The sequence below is a fragment of the Bubalus bubalis genome, chromosome 24 (assembly GCF_019923935.1).
Source record: "Bubalus bubalis isolate 160015118507 breed Murrah chromosome 24, NDDB_SH_1, whole genome shotgun sequence".
Taxonomy (NCBI): domain Eukaryota; kingdom Metazoa; phylum Chordata; class Mammalia; order Artiodactyla; family Bovidae; genus Bubalus; species Bubalus bubalis.
In genome coordinates this window covers 23,793,759-23,802,348 of record NC_059180.1, presented here as the reverse complement: position 1 = coordinate 23,802,348, position 8,590 = coordinate 23,793,759, and the positions used below count along the sequence as shown (strand labels likewise).

Below are 8,590 nucleotides of genomic sequence, written 5' to 3'. Positions count from 1 at the left end.
TAAGTAAAAATCTAAAAATATTTGGGAAGAAAATGATGATGACCAAACAACAAAGGCAACAATAAATGGCTTGTAGTGTTTAAAATAGGAGTCAAATGATTAATTAGAAAAATATAATGGATGATGAATTTACCTTGTGCCTGATCTTTTCAAAATAAAGATTAGAACTATTCTAAGAGAAATGCCCAAGACACAATTTCTTCTACTTAAAATCTTTATATGCTACTAATTCTTTAAGGTGAATTAAAATACTACTCTTAAAGTAAGGACTCTAAAGAATTCAAAAGTCAATAAATGAACTTAATTAAGTACTGTACTATATACTTCATTTTGAAGCAAACTCACTGTAAAATATCTAACACTTGAATTAGACATAAAATGCTTAAAAGTTTTTAGTTTTAGAAACTAATATTTGTATCTTTACTTTTTGGACAACACACGACTTTTAATACATAATTTGACATAAAAACATCTTTTATGATTAAACTACTTTATAATTACAATTATAGAGCAAGAGCTTTACTAAGAGGCAGAAAGAAAAAGTAGAGACAAAGAACACTAGTCTTTAGGGAACTAATTTTATTTTTCTGAAAACATTAGGAACTATCAAAAAAAAAAAAGCTGAATATCTGGCCATAGCAAAAGCAAAATACAAGTAAAAACAACATTCAGAAATCATATTTAATCATAGAGAAATATGTTTTAAAATATCAAATTTAACACTTTCCTCCATAAAGCAAAACAAGTTCACTAAACCACAACACTGGAGTTTAACTAATTTTTTAAAATAAAAATTAAAAGAGAAAAAGCACTCCATTCCCACCCTGGAATCCCATTATATATAAAATAATATGCTCAAACGTTAGTGGAAATAAACAATTGGTAAACTTGAAAATAAAATCTTTCAATAAATGAACTCAGATTGCAACAGAACACAGTACTACCTCGTATTTGCAGAAGAGCTTTTGTCACACTTAGGCCTTACCAAATACAAACATAAAAGGGGATTAAAACAAACTACTAAATCAAAATCTTTATGTAGAGTAGCAGCTTTCACAAAATAAAACGAAACTAGTTCCATACAATTGTATGCCTACAGCCAATTTTATTCCCCAAGTCTTGTACTATCAAAATAAAAGTATCTTTGTCTTGGCAAGTCGGAAGGCACCAAAATCCTATTATTCACATTCCCCCAATGATACTTAGAATGCTTTTATCATCCTTTCAAGATAACTTCAACTTATTAAGAGTTAACATTCCAAAGATATATAAGGAAGCACCAGCCTCATCTGCATTAGCAAGGTCCTTTCTATTCACATAGCAGGGGTTGGCCTGTTCATTCATCTCTGACTCTTTGCAATCCCATGGACCATAGCCCACCAGGCTCCCCAGTCCATGGAATTCTCCAGGCAAGAATATTAGCGTGATTCGCCATTTCCTTCTCCAGGGGATATTCCTGACCCAGGGATTGAACCTGGCGCCTACTGTGCCTCCTGCATTGGCAGGTGGATTCTTTGCCACTGAGCCACCTGGGAAGCTATTCTCTTTGCCCCATCCCAAATTCTTCTGGTTTGAAGAATTAACCAGCAGAATCATTAGAAGGATAAAAATTATTTCCATGTTCACTAGCCAATAAACAACTACAGCCATTGGTGCAAGAAGACTTAACATTTATACTGCCAAACTTGTTAAAAAATAAATCCAACTCCAAAAGCTAATTTCACAACCCCTCAGTATTCTCAATTCAGATATTTTATTTTGCAATCCTCTTTGTTATCTCTCTTCTTTTTTCAGTTTTACCCCGGAGGAACCCCTGAAAAAACTTTCCAAGTATTGTGTGTGTGAGCACCAAGTTGAAGGATACTCATGTTTCACAGAAATCCACAACCGTGAGAATAGGACTCTCAGTTCTTCTTATTCTCTCAATGACAAAATCTCAAGCTGAGATTTTGAGAAAGGGTTCCTCACCCAGTCACATAGTGTTGGGAAAAGGAGGGGAAATGCTATTTAATTTGGTTTTGCAATTCTTCAAGGAGAGTTTAAATAAGGCTTGAGACGTTGCTTTCTTCATTCTCAAATCCAAGTGTCTGTGGAAACCAAGAGTGCCTTATTCAACATAATTATTCCAAAGAGTCAGTTTCTTTTAATCCAAGACTCCCGTCACTTTAAAGAAAAAAATATTTTTCTCCAGGCCCTCATAAAAACAGCTCATTTGTTCTTGCAATGAAAAAATGACTAATGAGACCATTCTTCATCTTCAAAGCATTTAGCAAAATCTGGCCTAGTGTTTTCTTGTACTTAGAACTTACTGGTAATTCACCTTTCAGCTCAAATATCCTGTGGCTAACTCTTCCTCAGATAAGCATTGGATTTCTGTATGTAAGAGATTTACATGCTCTTCATTCAGGTTTTAGTTGGTTCTTTTGTTTTAAACACATAAATGTATCTTTAACCACTTTTGTAGCATTATTTAGAACTTTCTTCACCTCCAAGCTTTTTCTTCACATTGTGAAGAAAGCAATGTGCTGTAATTACCAAAGTCATAGGATAGTCTTTTAATAAAGTGATGCAGAATTTGTCATGGAGCCAGCCACTGATGGGGAACTAGGAGTACAGATGACAGATCACTGGGTTTTCAGATATGAAGACCTAGTAAATTTTAATGACCACTGTTTGGAGAGGCTCCTAGCAACTTAAAGTTTTCTTGAATTTCCTGATCATTTACAAATGCTACAGCATGACAAATATTCATGAAATCTGTTGATTCATCAGCTCACACAGAGAAGCTGCTGCTTTTATACAAAACCTCTTTAGCATTAAGTAAGTCAATTTATTATACTGACAGTAAAGTCTTTTCAATTTCTTGTACTCCTTGATCTAGCTAAATGTTGGTATTATTAGATTCTTATCAATTATTCGAATTTTTCTTTTCTGGAAAAAATTCTACCACTAAATAATTTGCTTTCTAAACCTTTTCATTGGATACGGTTTTTTTGAACAAAAGGTTTACTGTCCTGGTATTCCAAAGCCATTAAAATAATCTTTATTTGTCAAGGGACTATGCTTTATAGTTACAACTGCTAAAACAAATGTTCAGTTTGTAAGTTGCATTTCACAAAGGATATACAATGGAATGGAACAGCTTGGATTATATATCCCTTTACATTGTAAAGTAGCTTACAGTATAAAGCTTTTGAGTCCCTGCTGCACTAGTAGACTGCAGTGACTCAGAAGACACATTCTTTATAACCAACCTTATCAGAAATGTCTGTAATTCTATGCCTAGAATGGAACATTTTTCTTTCAAAACTTGCCTTCAAAAATTGCACCACTGCACCATCAGATATGTTTGTAACAAATGTTATTAAAACATAAAAATGAGCATAACTTCCACTGTAGGGGCTATGGGTAGGATCCCTGGTCTGGGAACTAAGATCCCACATGCCCTATGGTACTGTCAAAAAAAAAAGGGAGGCGGGGAGTGGATAAAAACAAAACAAGAAAAATCCCCAAAAGTAAAAAAATTCACAAAACAATTCACTTCTAACCTATACAACCCATATTTGTCCAATGTTTACAACAAAGTGGCAGGGGACAACTGAGTTGCAATACACAAAAATTCCTTTCTTAGAATGGAAATTTCCCTCTTCAGTTTTGATTTCACAGAGCCTGTTCATTCCTGTAAGTCAGCTGGTAGTGCAGAAGGGGATAGTGGGGAAGGTAATCATGAAGGAGAGGCCAACATCATTCCCCTACCACCCTCTGCCCTCTGCAATAGTGTTCACCAATTTATCCAAAGTCTCTTCTAACCCAACCAAATGCACGTGGGCCTGCTGCACACTGCCACATAGGGCTGAAAGGCCTCTAACAAAACTACTAACAGAGCTGCTCCACTACTGTGAGTGAACACTTATGGAGAACACAATATCAAAAACAGTATTTTTAGTCACAATTTTATATGGAATCCCAGCAACATCTCACAAAACTCCAGTTGAAAAATCCACCTCCAAAAAAAAAAGAAAAATCTACCTCCAACACCAAACAATTTCTTTTCCTATCAGAGATCATTTGCATTTGATTCAGATCCTTCTGTGACTTGACTTGCAAGTTCAGGTTTAGCCACCCCTTCATTCACCACATGTGTCTCAGATATTGATTCTGTTGGACCCAGCTCCTCACTGTTCTCTGGTACCACTTGTTGGTTATTTTTCCCTTCTGCTGGGTCACTTTGACTTGATTTGTCACCAGATTCCAATTTAGCTTCTTTCCCATTTCCTGTTTGTGCTGCCTGCTTTGGGTTAAGCTGTGACAAGTCCTTAGCACTCTTGACCACCTCCTGGAGATTGTATTTTCTGAACAACATGTAATCTTTCACAACACTCAGGCAACAGACAGCTTTAATGATTTCTACTACCACTGTGTACTGTGGATTGGTAAGATCCACTTTATTTTCTGAATTGAGGCTGCCTACTATTCCTGTAACAAAAAGGAAAAGAAGATAAAAAAAGATACCATTAAGCTCGGTGGATACAAAAACAATCTTTCACCTCCCCCTATTTAGAATTTGTTACATTTATAACTAACCTTATCAGAAATGTAGTTGTTGAAACACTACATATACTAGTAGTGTTATACTATAGTATATATATAAATGCATGTACTAGTCCACTACTTTACATGCATTTGAATCAAGTTTTCTGAATGCTTTCAATATATAAATACAAATGAAATCCTGAGAAAGTTAATAAGAGCCCTTTTTTCCTCAAAGAAAATGCAATTCTGATTTGGAAAAGACTTTAGTATCTAACTACCAAAAATAATCTCATACCCAACATATTGAAGTTAGGCTTGATATTATTTAATGACATTTTAAAATACTTGCTCTCACTCAAAAATATAAGCCCTAAATATTAAAAAAAAAATCTTAAAAGCAAATATTTACCACGGCACATCTTTGCAAAATCCCTAAGAGAAACATACCTGCCAATTCTTTGATAACTTCTTCTCTATTCATATGACTGTTATTCCGAGATTTGTATACAATCTGAAATGTTCCTTTGTTTGGAGCTTTAAACCATGGTTCCAAAAATGTTTCTGCATATTTTTTCATATCTTCTAAGAAAGCCTTGCATGTGCCTGAGATGGGCAACATTCGTAGAATAACCCGAGTCTTCTTCTTCTTGGTTTTGTATATATCTTGGAGAATATGATGCACCAATTTCTCAGGTTCTAAAAGAAAAAAATCAGCACAAAACAAACAGGTAAGTTTCAAAGTCCTCACACATTTTAAACTATTCAGACTGTCTAAAAAGAATTTTCATTGGCAGTGACATAAACTGACGGTAGATTAGAAAAACTTATCATAATGAATTTTAAGCAAGTTTAACCAAACATTTCTTCCAACTAATATTTCTTTGGTGCACTATGTATTAATACTGTATCTAATATTTTAACTCCACTTTTATCAAAAGCAATTGTTCATGAAGACTCTGGAGTTAATTTATTCATGATGTCTGATTTATCTAATGACAACGTCATACTGTTGTTTTCCTGTAACAGCAGCAACAAACTAATAAACATTAAATAGAACATGTTTTACAAAAACAAAACAAAAATCTTCAAGTCACTCAAGATTTAATCAATCCATTAGCTAAGTCTGTACAGAAGTCTAGATTTCAGACCTCAGAGTCATCCCTTAGCCACAAGATCATAATGTAGTCCTTAGGAAGCATCCTGACTACATACAATTCTATTTGGGGCTGTTCAGTGTTTTCAATATTTTTAAATTAGTTAACTACATTTAAAAACATAGAAACTTCTCCAGATTTCCAACTTCTTTTGAAAAATCAGAAGATCTGGCTCTCCTGAGACTACATTCCCAAATGTCTGGAGCCATTCCAAATTGGGAGAGCTGAGTAGCATCTGCTCCTTTTAGACAGAACCATGTACTCTTGTTTTGCCTAAAGTTAAATACAAAGGAAGTGGCAAACCCAGGTTTCTACTCCTAAGCCCATGCTGGTCCACCACCCCATTTTGCCTTTCCATATGCCCAGTGCCAACACAGTGCTAACACAGAAAGGATGCAATCAAATGATTAACTGAGCCATGCCCATGAAGCCATTTTGTAGGCAGTGTTCTCAGAGTCAGGGTGATGTCCTGATATTATAGGATCAATAATCTTAAAGTGTATTAGTCAGACACACCTATCCCAAGTGTCCTGATGAAGACTACATTATTTGCTCCACTCTCCACTGACTGGAATCTTCTTAGCCTCATCTCAGTGGATGCCTTAATGTCACCAACTTCTTTCTTCAAGGCAGCTTCCACATCATCATCTTCTCCCTCACTTCCAGAGGGTTGTTGATCCTTGTCTGCAAACTGCTTGCATAAAATTAATGAGGAGAAACGCCACAACAGCTCATATTAAAAGCTCTTAATTCACTATTTATGTAAACCCCACCCCCAGGGGCAGAAGATGCAATATTAACAATAAAACTTTTTATTTAGACACCACCTCCTCCAAAATGTGGAGAAAGAAGAGTTTCCTCAGACTACCATACATATCATTTGAAAATGTTTTCTAAAGCATCTTGACAGTCTGGGACAGAGGGAAATGTGCTCACAAGATGAATCATTACAGGGTGGACTGTAACTCTATCAATAGATATCTCTGTGCCTGATATGACACTCTCCTTTCATAAGATTAAACTAAATAGTTATGAAGTTAAAAATCCTTTACAATTGTACTACTGAAATAGTTAAAGAACTTGCTCAAGGTATCCACATAGACAGGACATACACTTGTTGCCCAGTTCTCTGCTCCACTAGTGATGAATATGGTTACCAATCAGGCACTAATCTTACACATTTATGGAGCATTTTTTATTTACAGGGATGTTATTTTATGTACATATGCAATTTTTTTAGCCAACTTTCCAAAGTCCTATAACATTCTTTTTATGTAGCTCGGCAGAATTAAATAACGTGTTCATCCTTTGAGCTAGTAAATGACAGTACCTTTACCTGAATTTAAATTAAATAACCTTTGTACTATGCTCCTCCATTTAATTCCCTGGGGTGTGCATGTGTGTGTATTGGTCCCAATCCTAAACCAGTAATATAATTATTTCCAAAACTGAACAACTAGATTTCATACGGTATTGTTATAAAATATTTTTTCTGCTTGAAATGCATTTTTATATGCATTTGAGAAGAAACTGGCATTAGTACCCAAACCACTATTTTAGAGATGTTACCGCTTAGGACAAAGACTGTACATTACAGCCATACGGTTCCAAACGGTGGCAAAAACCTTAAGTACGAATGAAGTGTGAATCTGAACCAGTGTCCTGGTGAGCAATACTTCCCAAAGCTACAATGAGAAATACGTGTTTCTGAAAGAGCTTCAGAAACAACGCCTGAAAAAGCAATCTATACCTGGAAGCCACTGTGATTAACGATGGGGGTGGAAACCAAGGGGTGCAAGCATTTCAAGCACAAGACCAGGCAGGGATGGGGCGGGGGAGGGGCTGAGGGAAATATACCTAGGCGAGGCCACGCCTCCTCACCGCCACTGTGGCAGCCAAATTCACTCAACTAGCTTGCCACCCTTCCCTTCTGCCTCAAAGGCCGGCCCTCCCTGGGACTGGTACCTTTTCTGGTCCATACATGTCGTCGCCGTATTCGTTGAGCAGGCTATAGGCCTCCTCCACGCACTTGCGCTCGTTCATGTTACAGGTGATGAGAATGCCCTGAATCCCGGGCTCCAGCTGGCGGGGCCCACCGCCATCCCAGCGCCGAGCCCGCTTGGCCTGCACATACTGAGCCTTGCCTTTACGCTTCCCGCCGCCAGGCTGAGGAGACTGCTGTATGCGGGCCGCCATGGTAGGTCAGAGTTGAGGCCCGCCGGAAACGTGTTTCTCCACAGCCCGGGCCACTGCTGGCGCGGGCTGATTACGTCAGCTATGCGCAAAGACCTCCTCTAGTCCCTCCCCCGAGCCTCATTCCGTGCTACGCCGGGTCCTAATGCCGGTACTAAAGGGCGGAAGGCTGTGGCGCGGTGGCGCGAGGCCCGCCCCTCGCCAGGACTGGCAGGCACTCGCCTTAGCCTCACCTCGGAAGAAGCTGTTTCTCTGGTGTAGGGGCCGGCCACAGGTGGCAGCAGCTTACTGCATCCAGTATCAGCAAATTGGCAGCCCTTTCAGAAGTGGCGGTAGTGGAAGTTTCCAGAACGTTAATGCCGGTTCAAGCCTCCAAGATTCCCCAACTGTAAGGCCAGTGCGGAGAAGAAGAGAACAAGCCAGGCAGTTAGGCAAAGAAAAGGAGATTTATTAAAGCGAAGTGAAAGAGTGACTGGCTCTCGAAAAGAAACCCAGTAGAATCCTTCTTATACCCAGTAGAGGGAAACTGGGTCCCCTGAAGTTGGGGTGGTTAGTTTATCTTTAGCCTGCAAGTGGAATTCGGCAGTCACGTAGTCTTGAGAGAGTCAGAGGTGTCCCACGGTAGGGTGATCGGGTAGTCTTGGGAAAGTAAGTGCCAGCGGTGAAAATTGGATGTTGCTTGAGCAATGTGATCAGTTTCATGGGTCTCT

The 8,590-nt window shown here is 38.1% G+C and overlaps 1 protein-coding gene across 2 annotated transcripts; it reads right to left on the bottom strand.

Annotated features, from left to right (window-relative positions):
- Nucleotides 1-564: 564 nt before the first annotated feature.
- THUMPD1 (THUMP domain containing 1) lies at nucleotides 565-7,997 on the bottom strand. Of its 2 annotated transcripts, none has more exons than XM_006062625.4 (4): nucleotides 7,653-7,997; nucleotides 6,204-6,381; nucleotides 4,981-5,229; nucleotides 565-4,476 (listed from the first exon to the last, which is right to left on the bottom strand). In XM_006062625.4, the coding sequence occupies exons 1-4, from the start codon at nucleotides 7,881-7,883 to the stop codon at nucleotides 4,058-4,060; spliced, it is 1,077 nt and encodes a 358-aa protein (XP_006062687.1). In that variant the 5' UTR covers nucleotides 7,884-7,997; the 3' UTR covers nucleotides 565-4,057. The 2 variants fall into 2 exon arrangements, with proteins under 2 accessions (XP_006062687.1, XP_006062688.1); XM_006062626.4 differs by having other exon boundaries at nucleotides 6,204-6,378; nucleotides 7,653-7,991.
- Nucleotides 7,998-8,590: the final 593 nt, after the last annotated feature.

Coding starts and splice junctions, on each gene's coding strand:
- THUMPD1 (XM_006062625.4), bottom strand. CDS start 7,883: ATGGCGGCCCGCATACAGCAGTCTCCTCAGCCTGGCGGCGGGAAGCGT. Junction 5,230..6,203: donor CATCAGGACACTTGGGATAG/GTGTGTCTGACT, acceptor TTTTTCTTTTAG/AACCTGAGAAATTGGTGCAT. Junction 4,477..4,980: donor AGTTATCAAAGAATTGGCAG/GTATGTTTCTCT, acceptor TTTTTGTTACAG/GAATAGTAGGCAGCCTCAAT.